We start from the raw sequence: 19733 nt of genomic DNA, 5'->3' as shown, positions 1-19733 counted from the left end.
AGAGCCCAGTCCCCTCTCGTCCTTCCTTTCTCTTCTTTTTAATTCATCAAGTTTAGAGCTAGGCGATGTAGATGTCAAACGTTTTATACCGCAGTTTTATACGCGCGTTTATATCGCCGTATCTTCGTGGCTGTCATTAGGCTTCCCTTTTATGTCCGTTTTTTATGAAAGAACACGGTGTATCCCCCTCGATCGCAGCACCCAATATGTCTGCGCGATCGTTCTAGCTTACCGTGGGAAATATTTCCAATTCCTCTTCTTTGAAACCGTTTCGATGAAGTGTCAGTCATCCTTTAAGTACAATTCTCGAAGACTTCGAGCTCTCTTGGTTTCACGAGCTGTCCTGAAGTATTCGAGTGCCGTTACATCCACGAAGACAGGCTCGTGAAGTTTTTCCTCGACCTTAATGGGAAATTCTGAGGTCGCGTCGTGACTTCTCGGCCTCCGACTTCCATTTTGAGCGACGTTTTATTTACTCGAAAATCGGATCGGGGATCCGAGACACTTCACTCTGACATTTCAAGTCGTATTTCGCTCGGGGGATTCCAGAGTATCAACTCTCTCGCCCGACGTTCCCATTCCTCTTCGTCTACTCCCTCTATGGCGCAAGGTCTACCAGTTTGTTAAGAATTCTTCTCTCGCGCTTCGCTGAATTGGGAAGTAATTGGGAATTTTTTGAGGGGGTGAAATGGAAGGGGGACCTTGGCCAAAGTTTGTACGTGGTTTTGTTGGATACTTAGCAGGGTTCTAGAATTTTTGTAACCGGGAAATCGATTTATAATGACGGGGAAACCATCAATCTTCGCCTCGTGACGCGGGCTGAAGCTACATGTATGCTGCAGTTCTTCGTGGGCAAGAACCAATATCTGTTTTCTTCAATCTTTCAATATTAATTATGTATAATTTCTTCTCAATCTCAATTTATTTTCATTCGATGATCACTTTGAATTAACGAATAGAAATCCAGTTTTCAACACACTTTAACAATACCACGCAAAATTTAATTGAAAAAATTGTGTACGATGCGTGTATCTTGCAAAATTGAACAGAAGTTGCACGAATTCTCCAGCATAATTTCATAAACACAGTCTAAACATCCCACTCCTTCGTCGATTTCCTTTTATAAACCCTCACAGGGTGGAAACCCTTTAACCTAAATGGTACAGCGCCACAGGTGGTAACTCTGCATTTTCTGCTCCGTACCGGGAGCTCATCAGCGTCAGTCACTTTACGCATTACCGAATAGATTATTAACGGGTTAATAATGTTCCACCACCCGTTCTCCACCCCTCTCTCATCCCCCTGCTGGCCGTGTCCATGGTGCCGGGCGCACACGTGATGCTCGAGGAATCTACCTCGACTTTAGCCCGCCGCGGTTTATCGTCGATCCGCCATCTCGGAGACGGGAGAATTTTATATGCACCCCTTTCGTTTTAGTAATTTTAGGGGTAGACGCGCGTGTTCTGAACAATAAAACCCCTTTCGCCGCGCCCGGCGACCGCCTGTTCATTGTGTCGCGGAATATCGGCCAGTCATGGCGTTGGCGTTCATAAAGTTTATTAGACTACCAACGGTGGTAGCACTAAGCACCACCCCCGCTGCTTTCCGTCCAGTGCATTAGCGATCGGCGCCGTCGAAGAACAATTTTCGTTCGTCGTTCCTTTCGTCGAATAATCCTCGTGGCGGGGTGGGATTGTGATGATTCTTGAAAACGAATTTATGTACTGAATTATTTAATACGTCGTGGTGAAGTTAAAAAATAAAAAGTGTGCAAATTTGGTGAGGCGTAGTTACGTAGAGACACATTCCTTGTAGACCCTCCAGACTATAGAATCTTGACCATTTGCGATCCTATATCGAGTGAGCCTCGACAAAAATGTACTGAAATCAAAATATTTTGAGTGGTAAGGATTACTTGGACAATAGATCGACCCTTGTAAGATTCAGCGAGTAACTTGAATTTTTCCTGATTCTTATAAGAATTTAAACTTTTCCTCGTGACAAGTAACCATAAATACACTTGCTCGAGCACTTACCACAAAATGATTCTCAAGTATCGCTTAACCCACAGGACTCCGACCTCGAGACACGCCGAATTCATTAAAAAAAAAAAAGGAATCAACACGGTCTGACGTCTCGATTTCATTCTGTTCCAGGAGAGAAGCCGTACAAGTGCAGCTGGGAGGGCTGCGAGTGGCGATTCGCTCGCTCGGACGAGCTGACGCGCCACTATCGCAAGCACACCGGCGCGAAACCGTTCAAGTGTCGGCATTGCGACCGATGCTTCTCCCGCAGCGATCACCTAGCCCTCCACATGAAGAGACACGTGTAATCGATCGTTCCCGCGAGCGGTCCTCCACGCGCGTAGCTGTCCAGGACCGACGCGCGAGGCTCCTTCCTACCCCAAAGGGTTCACGAGGACGATCACCGAGCCTCGACTCCTCGTGACACCATTTCTTCCACGGACATACCCTCGACGATTCATCGAACCTCGACTCGACGTCCACTGGCACGCGATCGTGCGGACTCGTCATGGCGACGATCGTCTCGACGTCCAACGTGGCGTCTCTAACGGGAATCGAGGATCAGGCCAACCGGAAAACGTCCACTTCCGGTGGCAGTCGCGTTCTCTCGAGTGATAGGAACTGGTCGAAGATCGAATCCGTAGCTGCGTTGTTCGGGCCAGAGATGGGCAGAACTCTTGTCTAGATAAAAATCATGAATAACGAATAAATAAATTAACCCTTCGATAAGACTGTGCGTGGAAGGCTCTTTCCCGCGTTGGATAGGTACAAATCACCCTGGTCGATCGAGTACTTTCTGAGTGTACCAGTCAGAGGGTTGAATCAAAATTAGAATTCGAATTATAGAGATATTATATTGCGCGGTGAGCAAACGAAAATTTGAAAACGTCGCGAGTAAATTGTTATTTGTTTTATTCGTTGTTTGTAAAGGGAATTTTGCCCGTCTCTGATCGAGAGTATATATCGGTGGGATGGGAAATCGCGATCGGTTAACGCGTGCTCTTCACCGTTCCCTTCGAGGCAGATCTGGTCGCAACGGCGGAGAAGCTCCTACGACGAAGCTGGAAAAATGCTCGAGGGTATTCTCTGCGCGATAAGAGAGCGATCGAGACAGGACCGAGTCGACGACGATCGCGCAGAGATCGTAGCCGATCAGTCGGGGCCTCCCGGGACGCGAGTAACTGGAAACCAGCGCGAGGAGTCTCGATCGAGACCGAAATCACTGCCAATTCATTAAATTCTAAGATCACAGCTACACCGTCGAGGATTTTCAGATATCTCAGATAACTGGTGTAGGAGATGGGGATGAGAGCAAGCTACTAACGAGAGATGGGCAAAATTCTTCTCCAGATGAATTTCGAAATAAAAGATATTTAATGGATTATTTGTCGAACAGAAAATCCAATTAAAATTATTGTCATGAATAGGATCTTGTTTGAATAATTGTTCCATCGAGTGGACCCTACGAATAGGTCTCTGCACTGAGTGGTTATTCATCTCCTATTATTCAAATAAAATGTCGAGTAATGCATAAAAGATGAACACCTTTTCATTATTCGTTCAATGAAAACTTGTATCAAAGTATTCGTCATGAACAAGTAGAATCATGCTCGAATAATTTTGATAAAATGAATAATTTCTTTACAAACCCAGTCCAATGAATAGACGCTTATTCTAGCAAGTGCCAGTTTAATTGAATACATCTTTTGAATAAATTGTTACACAGAGCTTTTATTTGTCATCTGAATAAGATTCTGTCCATCTCTGTCTCAAATAAAACTGAGTCGTTCCGCGACAACGGTGCCCGGGACTTGTAAGCCGTCTGCCTCCCGTAAAACGGTCGAATTTTCGAAACTGAGCGCAGTGGCATGTCGAAAACGTGGATCGAAAACATCGAAAGCGATCTCTGACGCGACGTCGCGTCGAAGGCGTCGCGACGCGTTCGAACGAAAGTCGAGGAGTCCCGGTTCGCGAGGACAATAATGCTGTCTGTCGGTGCCAAACGTTATATTCCTCTGTCTCACTCACTTTTCTCTCAGACACATTCACGCGCGTGTACACTAGGGATGTTATGTCATGGCATGCATCGATTTTTTAAATCAAGAATCAATGCTCAGTTTTTCAACCTCCCTTCATGCGCGGAATTTCCTTTTCCTTTTCTTCGAGCTACGCGTGAATTTCGTTCTTTCTTTTTGCGATAAAAGAAAGCATTTTTGTTGGATTTATTGAATATTGTTAAATAATTATTGAAAGATGAAATGACAGAGAATATTTATATTCAAGATTTATAGAATAAAAAATGTTTCTTATACAATATTTATAGTTAATAATTTCTAAGGGTCGTGATCCAGTAGTGGAAAACACTAGTCTACTGCACAGTGTCCTCAAATTCCATTCAAAGTATGTAGAAATACGTACAAAAGCAATGACTTTTTTATGAGAATACTTAATATTTCTACAAGTTTAGATGAATGATTTCCCTCTTGAAAGTTAAAATAAAATTCACGCAGTAAATGATTCAGCATTCTCCTCAGACAGTACCTACCAAATGATTTACTATTTTTTAATTCACCCCTATTGAACAAATAGCTATTAAACGACAGCTAAATTGACACTTAATTCCTGATCAACTTTTGCATATAATATTTTCAATGCAAATATACAATTCCAATATTACAGTATCCAACTAATGGCTTTTAAATCTGTTTCAAGAACAAAATTAACTTTTTTTTTTAATCAAACATTCCTATTGTACACAATCTTTCCTCCACTCTATCTCTGGCGAACAGAGGCTCGCAGGAAAGCTGTTCGCGGCTCGAAAACGTGCACGGCGCGTTCGAGCTTCGATCTTTCGACAGAGGCTGCAATAATCGAAATTGTGTTTCGTGGAGGCCTGAAACAACGGGACGGGGGTGCGAGAGGGTTACGAGGGGAGTGCAGAAGCGGGACGAGCCGTAATTGAATACGTGATTTCGGCCAGTTTCGACGGAAGCAAAGTTTACCGTGTCGCGCGCTAATCCCGAATTTACAGTGCGAATTACATAGCGAGGCTCAGCTTCTCCCAATCACCGCCCCCCCCCCCCCCCTCTTTCTATTACGCCTAGTTTCCCAGCAGGTAGTTTTGAGAAAAATTTCGTAGATTCGACCGCTTTACCACAGATACGTTCACGAGCGATTCTCGAAAAAGAAAGAGCCACTTTTGGTCACAGTCTTGGACAAAATTGTATTCCACGATTACAGTTACTCGGCAATCTCGATGATAATCACGTTTTAACGAATAATTGCTAATCGTGATCGATAACGCACGACAACAATCAGACACGATTAGCTCTAAACAATTACAAATTAATTATTTATGATTGCAGGTTACATGTGCAGTTTACGGTTACCGATTAATCCGATTCCGAGAGATTGTTAGGAGAGTAATCATTGTCCGACTGTGGCAAGTGGTGGCAAGACTTTCTCGCTCAGGAAATCGACTGATGAAACGGGGTTTCTTTCGCTAGTGGCGCGCGTGTCCAATGGTTTTTAACAAACACACAGAAAAAAAAAAAACGAAAAAACGGAATCTGACTTTGTACTTTTGTACGATTGCTTTCTTAGGCGACGTTCTCCCGTTCGTTTAATCGCGCGCACGTTCGCGCAGCGACGAAGCGGTGTCGCGCCCTAAGCGGGGGGGAAGATTCACGTCGGAGGCTCAACAGAAATAAATGAAATATATATATATTTTTTAATATTCTCGTCTTACTCACCGAAACAATATATATATTATACATAAGGGACAAAATAAACGGGCAACATTCCGCACAAAGCTTTAGAGAACCGTTTCCACGCGTCAGGCTCAGCCCCCCGACCAAGGGTGCGCCACCTCGCTGTAGCGTTCGCGCGAGCGAACGGAGGCCAGGCGGCGAGCGTCGCGACGGCACCGTGTTCCAGGTCACGGACGGGCAGAATTCCGAAGAAGCTTCGTGTAACGAACAAGAGTCACGCGATTGCTTGTGCCATTTACTCGTAAAAAATCAAATTCAAATTGGATACTATAGAATAAAATATTTCAAAATGGAGAAATTCGATTCGAAGGAGTTATACGAATCGCGAATAAATCGCTGCGGATTGCTTCTATTCGTTATCCCAATTTATCGAGATGAAATTTCGCCCGTATCCGTGTCCAAGGGACGCCAGCTTCCCGAGGAGTCGTGTTCGCTGATCGTCGATCTTCGACCGATCGACGGGAACGTGGAGTCGCGCGACGAGATCACGGCGAATTGGGGTTAACCGTTGGAAGCGTCAGATGAGAACGAAGAACAGCGGGGGTCGCTCATCGAACGAGTGGAGAACAAAATAGAGTAGTAATATAGTAATAATGATAACGATAATACCGAGATGCGAGTGGTGATCGAAATGTGCGTGGACGGGAGGGGGAGGGAGGGGGGGGGGAGGCGTGTAGGCGTTCTACCGCTTAAGGAGACTAATCTTACCTGATGAGGACGAGGTCGGCGTACGCAAAACGAAAGATAAGAGAAATGAAACTAAATTTTAAATGTTCAGTGGCCAAATAAATTAACTGATAACGCACGTAGAACGTAAACGATACCGTACCTACTAAGTAAGCCTGACTGACGAGAGTGTCGTTGACGCGGCGTGGGCGCGAGACCGTGTGGCTGCGTGTGTATATGTGCGCGCGCGCGCGCGCGTTAATTCAGTGTCTGCACGTGAAAGGGGGTGCGTCTAGGGGCGCGTGCATGCGAGTGTTCTGTTTTTTTTTTCTCGCGAGAATGTGTTCCAAGAGAGAGAAAGAGAGAAAAAGTTGATTACACGTGGGAGAGAGAAAGTTCGAGGGCGGTGGTTCCAACGAACACAGACGAATCCGCGGAAGAAGCGACAAGGTGAGAGCAGAACACTAAGTTTGTATATTGTGCAATTTTTGTCAGTGTTTCATTATTTGTTACCATGTTCACGGATAATTATAAATAAAGTAAATATATATACGCAGCATTTACAAGATTTAGGATAAACGAGGATTACGAAAGAGCGAGAGAGCGCGAGAGTGTATGCGAGTGAAAGCCAGATGTCTTTTTGATAGCCATATATTGCGAGTATCGTGCGGCGTTTCCGCGAGAACGTCCCGACCAGCGCTGGATTAAGATTTTGTGGAACCATGAGGGCTGCTGACACTGCGGGGAACCCAGTAGTGTTGGGGTACATGTAGTTGTGATTAATGAGTTTTGAAATTCACAATTATTTATTTAGAATTGCAGGTTACGAATGGAATGTATCATATGGTTGCATAAATAGTCACAAAATATTCAGAAAGTATTATAGTCACCACTCTATTTTGGGTCTCGGTCAAATTTTGCTAATGTAGGAAAGAGATCAAGGTAAAAACTGATTTTTTTTATGCAAGATCAACAGCAATTAAAATTTCTTGAAATACAATCACCTCAACCACTGTTTCTTCAGTTCGCGCGACCTATCGACTCGAGTGGTCCGTTTCAGTTTGACCAGTTCCAGGAACAAGTTCTCAATCTCTGTTCATAATACCCGAAAGTTCCATTTTGTCTTCAAGAAAGAAAACAATACTCATAAATGTAACAATTCAAATGTAACATAAAGCTTCAATTCAAAGCTACCTTCAACATTACAGCATGGAAACAATTCCATTAATTTTTGAGAGTCTCTGGACTATAGCCCCTGAAATCCTCAATGCCTTAATCCGGTCCTGGCTCCGACCACTCTTTTTTCTCTATATTTCTTTCTGTTTCTTCGCTTCTGGTGGACGAGGTGAAACGCAAACACGAAAACGACGTTTGTCGTCAGAGACATACAAAATTTCTATCTAGATAAAATGTCGAATAACGAATAAAAGATAATTTCTTATTCGTTACTCGTAGAATAACAATTAGAGTTTCTATTATGAAATGAAATATATTTAAATGAAAATTTTGCTGTCTGATCGAGTAAACATCACGAATAAATTGATGTATATTGGTTTTATTCGTCATCCGTTATTCGAATGAAATTTTGCTCGTCTTTGGTCGTCGCTGGATCGCGGCGAAAGGTCGAGTTGACGAGCGATTCGGGTTTGGGCGACGAGCGTTTCGTGCATTTTCATCTTGGCAACCAAAACCCTGTAGATATATTATATACATACACATATATAAAATATATAGAGTGATTCAATAACTATTGTGGTCTGAAGTAACTTGGTGTTTATTGACTTTTAGAAAATCTTGTTCGTATAATATATGTTGTATTTGATGAGAGGCACATGAAACGAAAGCTGCAAATTTTTTCTGGAGTAGTCAGATTCTATTAGTTCAGAGCACAGTAACTTGTCTTTAACGATTGCCAATAAATGTTAACCACTACTAGTGTAGTATAGTTTGCAATCCTTTCGAATACAAAAATTCATGCAAATAATGCATGCTTGCATTAATATGCAAAATACTAAAAAAAAATATATGCAGGATCATACGATGAGCCCCGTCGAACACGACATATTTTATAACAAAACAATTTTTCCCTTGATCGATAAATATCAAACCTACTTCAGATGGCGATAATTATCGACTCGCCCCGTATGTTTGACGAACGTTCGAACGAAAGTGAATGCGAGTGCATTGTTGCAAACTCCGAGAGACGCGAAATAAAAAAAAAAAAAAAAGCAGACGAAACAGGAGCGACAGATGCACGTGTAATTAAGCAGCGGGTAATAGAGCGAGAGAGCGGACACCTTAAGAACTAATAAATGGTAGTTAGAAGTTTAGATAGATAGATGGATAGCTAGACCGTTAGATAGACACCTTAGATAGGCAGACAAAATAGATCAACGGAGAGGGGAAAGGAGAACGAAAAGGGGTTTTGGGGAGGGGTGGGTTGGGGCGGGGGGCATCGGGTGGTGTTGAAAAAAAGAGTTATTATATATAAAAAAAAAAAGTCTATAAATATAGATAGGTGGATATACATAGATAGAGGTGTAAGTACCTAAGAAAAACTCTAAGGAACCTTTTAGAAAGAAGCTGTATCGTTGTACGATAAGTGGACATAAGTGTTTTATGATACTCCCGTACAATAAGGTCGAGGTGAACGGTGAGGAGCAAAGATACTACGAATATTCCGGAACGTAAGGGAAACGATTAAGTTGGGGGAGAAGAACAAAAAATGTTTAAAAACGTATACATATAGAGGAGAAAACGAAACTATGGGGGGAGGGGGGGGGGGTGGTAAAGAACGAACGACAGACGCGTTCGTAGCCCGACGGATAACACGGAACGCGCGGCACGATTGTAATTGTATTACTGTGGTCTAAGCTATTTTCAGTCACGTTGTATAGTAACTGTAAATTACAGGACTTTAAGTGGTTAGCGAGAAAGATAGCGTGTGCGTGTAAGGAAGAGCGAGAGCGAATGAGCGAATGAGTGAGCGAGAGGATGGACCAGGAGGAAAAGAGAAACGACAGGAAGGAAGAAACGAAACGCGATCAGCATAACTTCGCAAAATGAAGGACGATGAGGGAGTATTGTACGAAATGGTAGGGAATGGGGGGTGGGGGTGGAAATAGTGGATTGCTGTCGTCGTCGAATTTTGCGAAATTGTACAGAATTCTGACGGGGAAACGATCTAGTTACGCAGAGGTCGTGAGGAGGGATGAAGAGAGGAATTGAGCTTCTGGAGAGTATACCTTACGGCGTTTCAGTAGCCGGTTAGATTTCACAAACGGAAGTGGATATTCGTTGCTGATGTATTGTCAGGGGCGTGAGAGCCGAGGGTGTTAAGCTAATTAACAATTAGAGCGGTGCAAGGTGATCGTCGTTGGCCATTGGAGGCTTTCGAGTACTGTACCATACTTTCTTAATCTCTTCGTGCCATCATATCGTTTTTTCAATGCACATAATTTATGTTATAGTAGCAACTGTGAGCTTTTACTTTATCGAATTAATTATTATTTACTTCTGTCTCATTCACGAAATAATTGTACAACCTCGAAAGTTAGCGGATCAATACAATTATTATATCTTACTTCATCTTTATTTTCTCAATTTTATAACTTGCGCCATAAAATAGACTAATGTGCATCGAAAGAAAAAAATAATATTCATTGTATCTAGGTGCGAGCACGAAAGGGGTTGAAAAGTACTCGAAGAACATGTGTTTATCATAAAATTATTTCCACAAAAATTGTTCTTCTTTTACACATTTGAAACGATTCCAATCGCTTACATCGAGGGAGAATTTATTTTTCCCTGGTTGGTTAAAACAGATTTCCATTGTCCGCGAGCCTTGCATCGCACCAGAATAGGGGTAGGAAATTTGATGCACTATGAACTGTTATTTTTCGGAAATATCATCGTTAGAAAAGATTTAACTAACTAACGAAAGGGAAACTGATCGGAGCACCACCGTACAGGGGATGGGCAAAATTGTATTCGAATAATAGATGACGAATGATCTAAACGCACATCGATTTGTTCGATTGAACACCCACAATTGTATTTATATAATATTCTAACTGAAATTCTAATTTTTATTCAGCGAGTAGCACTTTTATTTGTTACCCGAACTTTGTGTCTAGTTGAGGTACAATAATTTTGTCCATCTCCGCTACCGTAGGCTCTGTCAGGTTCTGTGTGATAAAGTTTGAGTGAGAATACAAGCGAAAGATAGTAGAATTGAAAACGAGAAGAGGAGACGGAAGCACACGGAAGAACGAAATGAGGAACGTGTGAGGGGCGCTGTAGGTGAACGCACGGTGACGAAAAAGTGGAGAGAGAGTGTGACATTTTAGAGGAAGAGAGAGAGAAAGAGAGAGAGAGGGAGAGAGAAACAAAGTAAACAAAGTCGAGAGACACCTATATTTTTAAAAAGTGACCTTTGGCATTTAAAGACTTATAAAAATCGTGCAACGAGTTAAGTAAAACAAAGAACAAACAAAACCACGAGGGCGCAGTGTATTAAGAGGCGTCCGTCCTTCTCCGTGTCTCTATTTCATCTCACACGATGCACACATCAACAGAAACACACACACACACATGCCACGCATATAAGGGAAACACTTGGAAGAATAAAATGAAGCCAAAAGAATCACAAGCCGTGGGGTAAATTCGTTTATTCTCACTGTACATTGTGTTATTTTCACTGTACAACACACCGACGCGAATCTTTCGACAACACATACGTATGCATACGTATACAGCAGAAAGCGTGGCCACACGCTCGAGAAAAATAAATTCAAACGAGGATCGCCATTCGTACGCAGCTGTATACGGTTGTGCTTGGTTAAATGAGAAAATTTCGGATATATGAAAAAAAGATTATCTACCCCACTGTTTCTGTTTCCTCGACTCGAGCAACCCGCAGCGTTGCTAGCAAGACATGGTCGAACTACAAAGCGGTGCTACACGCGTGTGGATGCGACAGTCACTGATGCAAACGAAAAACTTTTCTATTTCTTATTGTTGTTTTGTGAAAGCGGCACCAACGAGTTGGTAGAGGCTTTTCATTGAAAATGAAACTGGACAATTTTTTTAACAGGGACCTTCAATGTGAATGTATCGTAAAAGCAATGTAGGCACATTATTGTATTATTATAATTACTAAAAGCTTCGTAAGAATATTAAATAGTTAAAATTGTTTGATATTGGCATCGCTCTGATCATCATTTTAGATACGACAGAATATCGCGAGTAAATAACGTAGCAATGGCAATCTATTTACTTTTGCATTAGTGACTGCCACGGCAGACCGCGCGAGGCACCGTTTTGAAGTTCGGTACCCGAGCACAGAATAATATGAGTCGATTGCAGTACTGCTCTGACTCTCAACGTCGGATGGTCGATTCCTGGAATCAATTCGCGACCAAACCCGACTAATTGAGAATTTCCAGTGCCGATGTTTCTCATTTAATCGGGCGCCGCTGCTCCCGTATTTATGCGCGTCTGGGACGACGAGGACGCAGGGTGAAAACGGGGAGAAGAGGGACAACGGTGAAAGGAATCCGACGATTGGAGGAAAGACGAAATGAATTCGATCGCGACCAACGGGGGAGAAGGATTTGGGAGGGTAAATTGGAGTTGGGGAGAGAGGCAAACAATGCATTCCGTTAGAAACTCGCTTTTCACGAGGTGCACGAGAACCGAGACGACGATTCGACGTCAACGAATCGCCATGTCGTCGGTCTACCTCGAGGCCTAACAAAAATGGAACCGAACGATTTCGGCACGTGACTCGATCTTCGAGGCGGTCGCAGCGAGACCACCGACACCCGCCCCTGCAGACTGTTTAATTTCCAATGGGTCCGTGGGGTGGTTCGAATGAGGCTGGCCGTCCGAAATCGATCTAGAAAATGGAAAACCAGCCAACAGTCACCGCATAGTCACTATTGTCATCCAACACAATTCATTGGTAGGGTATATAGTATTTTTAGGGATTTTATACAGGCATGCGACAGCGCTCTATGTTTTAGCCACGATTAACTATCGATTATTGACGTTTCTTCTCGTACGTAAAACGAACGGTGTGTTTTAGGTATAGTATAATTACATTACGCGAATGGAGTGCGGCTGGGAACTTACGAGCAGAGACTGGGCGAAATTTCGAGTAACGTATTAAAGCTGAAACATTGTTCGATTCGTTATTTGTTCGATAGAAATGATCAAGTCGAATTATATTTCATGTTGCACGAGTGTAAACTTCTAGACGATTATTCGGTCGAATGAACGTTTTTATTTGTCTACCGTTCGAATAAAATTTTGCCCAGCTCTGAGCGCGAACGAGTGGTCGGTTTCGTGTGATTCGTGGGAAAAGATGAGACTGTTGAGAGTAGGAAAAGAGATCGGGTTGCTGTGCGAATGGAAGCGAGAGTGTGATAATTTTTCTGGAATTCTGTACCTCGTTGTGTATACATCTCTATTTGTATAATTGTGAATATTAACGTATTATGATAATGTGATTTATTACGTGTGATCCTGCGCGCTAAAAGACGCGGAGAAACTTTAAGCGAGTATTTTGTATTACGACAATGCGGAACGATGAAAACAAACACTGGTGCGCGTGCTTGAAAGCCGGAGAGAACGAGATTGAGCGTGAGGAGAGTCTTGTAATCGCAGCTTTTTTTGCCGCCATGGAATATTATTATAATAAACGAAGAATGCGCTTGCGCAGCCGTCGCTCCTTTCTCTCGACGTAATTTCTTCTTCTACTACTTCTTCTTCTTATACTTATTAACAGCGCGTCTGTCATATCCTCGATTTTTCACCGAGGTGAACGATAAAACGTTTGACGTAATTAACAAACTCGCTGCCACGTGTTACATATGCGTGCTGACGATTTTAAATTTCATGTAAGTGTAAGCAAATGAAGCGCGCATTGGTGGAACAGTGTCAAAATGTGCGACGTGTTCTGAATATTGAGTTGACCTGGTTAACCCTCTACTGTGTGTGAATTTTATTTTACCTTTCGAAACAGGACTCATTCTTTGCTTATACGTATATTCGTAGATCACATAATATCCTAGTTAATTTTTGAAATATGTCTATAAAAGAATTATTATGAGTAAATCTTTCAAAATTTTCTTAATGAACTTTAAAACGGTTACTTTCTTAATTAGACACATTTCATAATAGAGGGTTGCTACGTTATATTTGAAAGCCATACATGAAATTTATACTCTTCCTAGGGTGGTCCAACACCCTTATCCAGAGCCCTGAACGATTGGTTACTATGATCATGAACCATCGCGATATTCCCTAATTTATTGTTCAGGGTCTATGGATGTCTTTTCGAAAAAAGGGGCTCGAAATTCGTCGTTCTCGGCCACGAAGGACAACCTTCGAGGCTATCGATCACTTCGTCAAGAAAACATCACTCGACACCGCTCTTCTTGGGGCTGTCCAGCGAAAGTTGACGCAGGATTTGTGTCGAGCCATCCCCAACCTCCTCCGCGAGAATGTCCGCCCTTGTATCCCGTAGGTCGATGTAAAAGATCGTGGCATTTTATTTCTAACAGAATTTTCTTTTGACAAAAATAGTTTGCCCATGTGGTATTGTTTGATAACTTGTTCATTATATTTTATTTAGTTCTTCGTGCTTTATATAAAAGGCCAACCATTTACACTTATAATTAAAAGTCGAAGTGTTTAAACAAAACACACATCAACTATGCTTACTTCGCTGAATATATGACTAAGATTCCTCGTCATTCAATTCGAACCTCCAGAAAACCACAAAATACATAATACACCTATCAAATGATACAAAACCCAGTAAATTATTCTTTTTAGAACAAAATTCTGTTGTTAAAAGTAAAATGGCAGTCATGCATCAGCCCACGATGTAAGCCTGCGAGTATCAAGATAGCCCGTCGCTAGAGTGGGCTCTAAAATAAAAATTTAGGCGAGGTTCGATCGAGCAACACGACCAGAAGCTATTCATCATCGAGACAGTATTGTATACGATTACTAGAGAACCTGTACCTCGACGACTATCGTAAGAGAGCACGGAAAAGTGCGGCAAGACGGAAACAGAAAAATAGAAACGACATCCTTCCAGTAATATCGGGACTAATTTACACAATTGCGACTATCGAAGGTCGGAGACACTTTACGCTGATTTCAAATTCTCCGAAGACTCGACATTTTGTACAACGGAGTAGCGAGCTCGTGCAACGAGTCTAGTAGGTGATCACATGTGATATTTGTATCGGCTATTATTATAAATATAAATATAAATATAAATATAAATATAAATATATATATATATAAATATAAATATTAATGTAAATGTTAATGTATATTAGAGTACTCCGTTAGGATTACTGATAGTAGTTAGGTGGAAGGAAAGCCCATGGAAGAGACGAGCAGGTCGTGAAAAAGTGAAAGAAATATGTCTCCCACCGAAGAAAGGTGCGTTCTCGCTCTGGAATCAACGCCTAATTACACTTTACGCGTACGCAGGCCTACTCGTACGATCATCTCGAAGAAACACGCGAGATTCGAACCGACAAAAGACGAATAGGGCGACGGCACGAACACGCGGAGGAATAACGAGCGGATGCCTCGAAATCCTTCGACACGAGATCCTATAATTTTCTGCTACAAGGGAGCACCAGAGAGCAATGAGCCGCTTCTGCTCTTCCAAATGCCCTGGAAGAAAGATCGAACACCTCCAGATTTATTTCAGAGAGGTACCTGGGGAACACCTGTCGAGGGTACCCTTGGTATCGACAGGTCGCTATTTCGCGTTCCCACGCTGTCCTTTGACAAACGCCATTTTATTGCACGGAGATGTCCTTAAACTTTTGACGATTGGTCCTGAACGTTCAGATTGGGTAGCGAGCTTAATCTTCTGCACTTCGAGAATTATTTTTCATGGGTTTCGTGAGGAATTAATTTTTTTTTTTGGCATCGTTAATCGGTGAATCACCTGTTTACTGAAAATGTTTATTAAGAGATTCCTGAAACTAGATTGATGATTGGTAGCTTAAAATAGTATTCGTACGAGAAGTCACAATCTCCGAGCTAGTTGCTGATTTAGTATTTTCACATTCTTCCAAGGTAGACAGTCTCCGCGATGTCCAAGCAAAATTCCAAACGTGGCACCTTCTGTAAACCATTCGAATCAATATTGAAGGATAACGTCGAGCATCCAATGATACTAACATCCTCGTCCTATCCAATCCTACGAGCCTGTCATTGGGCACTAGCCAACGGGACGAATCAGCCAATCAGCGTCTCGTCTTTCTTTTCTTCTTCTTCTATTTCTCGGATTCTTCGCTTCGTTTCCGACTTCGCGTCGAGATTGGACAGCAGAGACGGGCAAGTTTTATTCGAACGATAGAGGATCATTGAGAATACGCTACTTTGATTTTTTTAATTGGACAACTCCTTTGAAAAAGTAAAAGTTTTTTTAGATACCACAAGGTCAAGGAAACGTAACTAGTGTGACAAGAACAGAAGTCGATTTATTGGAATTGAGAAAAGGCATCAGCTTGTTAAAATTTGATTCGAATAAATTGATTTTTAGAGATCAAAGAAGTGTTCCTTTTCTCTTGAAATGCTTACTTGAAGATTTTGCCCGTCTCTGGTGAACAATGACGTCGCGGGGGAGGGAACGAATCGGAGCCAGAGGAACTCGCGTATGAGAGAAAGCTCGCGACTGCGTGCACGCGCACGAACAACAAAGATGTACAAAGAAGCTGAAAGACCCGCGACGTGTGATGTGCTGGATGCATGTGTGAATAAGAAACGTGAAGAAGCATCGAAAAAAAAAACACGATAAAACGCGAAAGATATCGTTCTTGCAAGCAAATATTTAGTATTCGTCGACATCATAAGAAAACTTTAGTCAGAAATATTTTTGACATGGCCATCTTCTCATCTAACAATTATTTTATCCTCTGCAATGTATGGTGAAACGAATATAGTAAGCGGATTCACGATTAATGTACAAAATACACAATATTTTTTCACAGCCACGTTTCTTCTAAGATTTGATTATCACATCAACGAATATTAAATATTTGCTTGCGGAACGTGCAACTGTCGTTTCTTTGCAAACATTGGCAAGCATAAGATACTGTTGCTTCGAAAACGAGAGAGATTCTACAAAGAGAAACAAGAAAACGACGAGTAGAAGGGTGCAACGCGTTTTGTTTAGGATGGGTTCACGCAGAATTTTTACAGAAATTATTTACTCCGCGCGGAGAGACTTGATTACAACCTTTATATATATATATATATTATTAATATCGCTACTCTATGATTAAATATTGTAAGTACCATTTTACCGCATTGTTCTTTAATTTTAACGTTACTTTACCGTATCTGTTCGTTGTACAAAGGAAAAAGCCAAGATTAAACTAAAGGATCTTAGCTCGCGAACGAAGAGGAATCCGAGCTGATTATTTGTAAGGACGCTAATTAATATTTGAATTAATCGATCGATGATGCGTTAAGCAACCGTATGTGGATGCTGTAGGAGGATAGCTCGACGTTAACGTGAGAGAGAGCGAGTGAGAGAGAACGTTCTTCCTGCGTACCTTTGCGATTAAAAACATTCTTAATTCGATATGTGTGCACTAAATCGCTGATCGATCGATGGGAAACGCGCCGATTGCTGGGTGACGACGTCGCGACGCCGTTTCCCTTGGGGTCAAGGAATATTTGAAAAGGCCTACACGGAACGAAACCTTAATTCTCGTTAAAGTTAAAATTATACATAGCTTGTGGGGATAAATGAAATCAATGTATTTGAAGTCGATGCAAGCAACTTCTCAATATTTGTTAGAGACGTTTTCAACCCATAACTTTCGAATTGGAAAAATAACCTATTCGAACTTAATGGTAATACATTCAATTTTGATTTTAATTCTTAAGAAAGAATTATTACTTAACATAATTGTGGTAAAATTTAAATTAGGAATCGAAAACGTTTTGAATAAATAATTACATTAGATATCTCAAATTTTTAAATGTATTGAATCGACTTAAAACTCAATGAAATTTCTTTACTTTGATTGTTTCGGTGAACGTCCACGGTCAGTCATGTGATCTTTGACGATCCGTTCCGTTTCGATCGATCGATCGTTGCCGGATCGAGAGGGACGTTACGCGTCGCTCCCCACCGCGATTCCCATCGATCCTAATTGTTGTCTGCCTAGAGATTTTTTGCGTTCACGAACGGCGCACGCTTTTTATTCGGCTAACGGAGCGACCGGGCCGGCCGCGCTTTGTAAATAATTCATTAATAAACGAATTTCTCATCGTGCTTGAGTGAGCTTGCTTTCAACTAGAGCCCCCCATTTTACGTGTACGCTTACGTGTGCACCGTGTCAGACCGTCAGTCTTTATTTTACGTGAAATACGAGGCATAATCATCTGCTTGTGTTCCTTCTGATGATTTTCACGGCTGCGCGTGTATTTTGATACACAGGGTACGCGTTTAGGCCCTATTTTCCACGGAGAAGTCTTTCGAGGATTCCCTGCCGCGACATCTTGGAAGGAGCAGAGAATCGAACCGATAGATGGAACGAAATTAATTGGCCGCTCAAGGTCACTTTCAAGGAATAGAGGTTATGACAGGATGACAGATGGAGACAATGCATTTGAATAATTTTTAAAAACTTGTTTCTCATTATGAAATAAATATTAGATCCTCTGTTGGTCATTATTAGAAAATTATTGTACAATGTTTCTTTTAATATCTATTACATCGAATTTTTAGCTCGCAGTGGCCTCGAGCAGTCATTTCATTCTGTTCATTACTGGTAGCTGTCGTTACGCGAAGAAAAAGTCGACGACTGACAAGGAACATCAATTAGTTGCATCAAGTCAACTTTTATGAAACCATAAAGGTTTAATTATGGGTGATCCTTACAAGAGTTTCCACGATCGAGACTAGTGTAGTTCAATTTGTTGATAGTCAAATCTGTTTCTATCGTTTAGTAGGATCCTAAATTAGGTAAGAATTAGCGCCTGAGCCGGCCCAACAGCTCTTATCAGCGAGCGTTTCCTTCGTGATGGATGTTAGGGATGGGATGGAGTTCAAGTACATCAATGTTTGAAAGTATCAATATTAATATATAGATCCTGTCTCACTTTGAGGTTCGCTGTGAGTTAGCAATTCAAAGAAGTGGCGTGGAGAGTCCCGCGACATTTACTGCTTTTCTTTCTGAACATTTTCACAGAGGATTCGAATCTATTCTGTCAGAATTGGATGCTATAATACTCGATCCCATCGCTAACAACCGCCTCGTGTTCGTTCATACGCAGAATTTTTCGTCGCGATACAGTGGTTGGTCATGGACGCTGAGCATTTCAGCTCCCTGGCTACAATTTCCGGGAATAGTCGCAAAGGAGCAAGGGAAATTGGGTACTTTCGGGACAGTCTGGCATTGCCTCTCATAAGAATGTTACTATCGTCGCTTCGCGTAGATCCCGCGAACCGTGGAATGATCGGCTTACTCTGCATCGTGACTACCCTATTATGATGGTAATATTTGTTACGAGAGTGTGTTAAGTGTCAGCGTTATCGCGAAGCGTGCGTCTCATTCGATTATAATCAAAATTCGTCCGAGGGATCACTCTCGACGTGTGAGCGATGAAAAGTTTAGGTGTAGTGTGACGGCACAGAAAATGTTGCTTTAAGTTTCTCTGTAATATATTGTAGAACATATGTGTAATATATATTTTAATTTTTATTTTAACTTTAAGATTAAATTAAATTGAAATTAATGTATAATATCATTACTATCATTATTGCATTGGGGTTTGCATTGAGTATTCGAAGACGTCGCCAGCTTTCGATTGGAGAACCCACGGCCGTGGAACCATCAACATCCTGTGTGCAGAGACGGGCAAAATTTTATTCTAATGATAAACAGGGTCGCAACTTTTGACAACACACGGAAAGAAAACTGAGAATACCATTTAGAGATCCATTTATATACTACCTTATTCACTCTTAATTTATTTGACTCGCACTTCAAATATTAAAAAAATAGACACTTCTAGTATACGTCGTATCTTTTGTTGTATAAAATGTTTATCTAGACGAGAATTTTGCTCTTTTCTGGTGGAGAGGATTGGGGGTCGTTGGCCACCTCGGGATCGCGTATAAAGTGACAAGGAGAACGATCGAGCGAATGAAAGAGAGCGAAAGGGTGAAAGAAAGCTCTAAAGGGCACGTGGTGAGGGACAACGAGTGCATAAGAGA

At 41.8% G+C, this 19733-nt stretch overlaps 1 protein-coding gene across 3 annotated transcripts in view; it reads left to right on the top strand.

Moving 5' to 3' along the window:
* LOC128894777 (Krueppel-like factor 6) overlaps positions 1–19434 on the top strand; it is a 390418-nt gene extending 370984 nt beyond the window's left edge. For 2 of the 3 annotated variants that reach the window (XM_054156767.1, XM_054156766.1), the window contains one exon: positions 2157–19434. In XM_054156767.1, the coding sequence (XP_054012742.1) occupies positions 2157–2332 (176 nt within the window). In that variant the 3' untranslated portion in view covers positions 2333–19434. The remainder of the gene's footprint in view (positions 1–2156) is intronic. The other variant, XR_008461624.1, reaches the window with a different exon arrangement.
* Positions 19435–19733: the final 299 nt, after the last annotated feature.

Source organism: Hylaeus anthracinus, unplaced genomic scaffold, assembly GCF_026225885.1.
Source record: "Hylaeus anthracinus isolate JK02 unplaced genomic scaffold, UHH_iyHylAnth1.0_haploid 4, whole genome shotgun sequence".
Classification (NCBI taxonomy): Eukaryota; Metazoa; Arthropoda; class Insecta; order Hymenoptera; family Colletidae; genus Hylaeus; species Hylaeus anthracinus.
This window is presented reverse-complemented; position numbering and strand designations above follow the sequence as displayed.